Below are 2,500 nucleotides of genomic sequence, written 5' to 3'. Positions count from 1 at the left end.
GAGGAGAAACACTCTCAGGTAAACACACTTACTGCTTACCTCAGGCCTCACAAAGATGGTGTGTGTGTGTGTGTGTGTGTGTGTGTGTGTGTGTGTGTGTGTGTGTGTGTGTGTGTGTGTGTGTGTGTGTGTGTGTGTGTGTGTGTGTGTGTGTGTGTGTGTGTGTGTGTGTGTGTGTGTGTGTGTGTGTGTGTGTGTGTGTGTGTGTGTGTGGTATGGTTTGTGTGTGTGTGTCTTTTTCTCACTCTGTCAGCCATAAGAGCTGCCATGGCTCGGCCTGTCTCATGGTAGTCCATGTCACTCGCAGTCGGCCCAATCAGCACAAACACAAAGCGGACCGGAACTGGAGCCTCCAGAGCGGCCTCAAGAACCACAGCCTCTTTCAGACGCACAAACGCCACGGTGGGTCGCTCTAGGAAGTCCAGAGCACCTAATGCACACACGCACAAACCTTTAGAATGTAGACGCGCGGTTACACACGCATACACACACACACACATGCATATTTGGATGTGTAATTATGTACACACACAGAGACACTGATGCACAAATGCATAAAGACACATGCACACAGGTAAACACACATACATGTCCACAGATAATATAAGTGCTGCATCATACTAAGGTTATCATATCTTTATATTTTGACTCACCAACAAGCACCATGGAGGCCTCCACATTGTCAGACGCATCTCTCTGCATGGAGAGAGGACTCACATTTAATGTAGGCTTTGACATATAACAGATTATAATACAGATTCTCCAAGCCATATCTATATAGTCAATGGAAAAGATTTATCAATGTGAAATAGTCCACAAAGAACAAAACTTTTTGGTTGGGCAAGAGAAACTTGTTTCAATTTCATTTGAATTGAACTTGTTCCATGGGTAAAGATGAAGAAGCATTTGTCACAGGTCTATAAAGATGGCTAGTCATGATGAAGCACAAGACAGTCTTCCTGCGTGTGGATATTACTCTCTCACCCTTTCAGCAACTGAATAAGTCTTCATCTCACTTGCTGTGAGAGGCTGTGTCTCCTGTGTCGGGCTGGCGTCAGAGCTGTAGATGGAAGCAAACAAAAGCATGGAAAGCTATCGTGATTGGCCTCAGCGTTTCTAAGATATCAGACAGTGTGTTCAAGCACCACAAGAATTATTTTAAATATCTCTTTAAAACCAAATATTCCTTATTAACGGTAGATTTGGTGAAACAGAACAACATTGCCTAACATTTGACATTGGAAACAACACAAAGGTCTGTGATTTGGGGATTTTGCAAGCTTCCAAAGTATGTACTTTTTTTCTTTTAACTGCTAAGCTCGTCAGATGCTAGATGAATTTTATGGTTTGTACTGTGCTCACACACATCAGTTCAGTACTGATGGTAAGAAATGTCCTAGGCCACCGTAGACCAAAGTCTGGTCTCGACTCTGGTAACCCCGCTGCTAATCTGGCAACCCCACTGCTTTTCTGGCAACCCCACTTCTATTTTGCCTAACCATTCCTCAACGACTGCTCCCTGTGAAGCTTAAGTCTGAGCTGCTCCCACTAAAGTCCACCAATAACATTAAACAACCTAGCTAATAACGTTAAACAACCTAGCTTATAACATTAAAGACCTAGAAAATAACATTAAACCATGCAAAACGACCTAGCTAATAACGTTAAACAACCTAGCTAATAACATTATACGACCTAGCTAATAACATTACACAAACTAGCTAATAACATTTAACGACCTAGCTAATAACATTAAACGACCTAGCTAATAACATTTAACCATGCATTTCTGTGGCCCTTCTCTTCTCAAAATGAAAAAAACTAATTCTCAATATTTTTTTCCTATCTGCTACAAAAATGTAATCATTATTGGCTCAAGCGTAAACCTCATGGTCCTTTGTTGCTTTCAGGGTTGCCTGATATACATACAAAACTGAACAACTGTGCTTCCGTTCACTTCTATGCAGAACAAAAAAATGACTCAGCCTGGCCATCCCTATTAAAATGGTCTGTCCCCGCTATTGACACCCAATGTACAGCTTCAGTGAGTTACCCTCTGTTCTGAATAAGTGCATTTAGGACGGCATCTTTGTTGTTGGGATCAATGGCCTTCTTGCTGGCCATCTCATCCACTATCCTCTCCATGATGCTGGCCAGCGTGGTCTCCTTGATGTCCAGCAACACCACCCCTGGGGACGGACAGGGAGGAACAACAGGAAGGGGGGGGGAGTAAGATGGAGGAGGTCGAGAAAAGTGAGGAGGATGATGATGATGATGATGATGATTGATCTGTGACACTGCTAATGCTCTGGCCTGGGCATGTGTGGGCGCTACTACACAGAACAGACAAGTGAGGTAGGAGACCGTGTGTGTGTGTGTGTGAGGGAGAGTGTAAGTTTTGAATCAATTCAAGTGATAATTAGCATGCTAACAGTACCATGTGAGGATTTTAAATTAACTGGGTCACTGATCCATAAAAAACTGAACTGAACTGAACTTT

General features: G+C 43.0%; 1 protein-coding gene across 1 annotated transcript in view; it reads right to left on the bottom strand.

The window, feature by feature from the left end:
* The window catches only part of slc4a1b (solute carrier family 4 member 1b (Diego blood group)), a gene marked incomplete at both ends in the record, with an annotated part of 16,318 nt that overhangs the window by 12,405 nt on the left and 1,413 nt on the right, over positions 1-2,500 (bottom strand). Inside the window, 4 exons of the mRNA XM_080840294.1 lie at positions 246-430; positions 654-696; positions 985-1,060; positions 2,054-2,189. Coding sequence (XP_080696420.1) covers positions 246-430; positions 654-696; positions 985-1,060; positions 2,054-2,189 — 440 coding nt within the window. The remainder of the gene's footprint in view (positions 1-245; positions 431-653; positions 697-984; positions 1,061-2,053; positions 2,190-2,500) is intronic.

The sequence above is a fragment of the Sprattus sprattus genome, assembly GCF_963457725.1.
Source record: "Sprattus sprattus genome assembly, chromosome: 6".
In the NCBI taxonomy this organism is placed as follows: Eukaryota; Metazoa; Chordata; class Actinopteri; order Clupeiformes; family Clupeidae; genus Sprattus; species Sprattus sprattus.
Note: the sequence above shows the minus strand (reverse complement) of the source record. Positions and strands in the feature narration are given on the sequence as shown.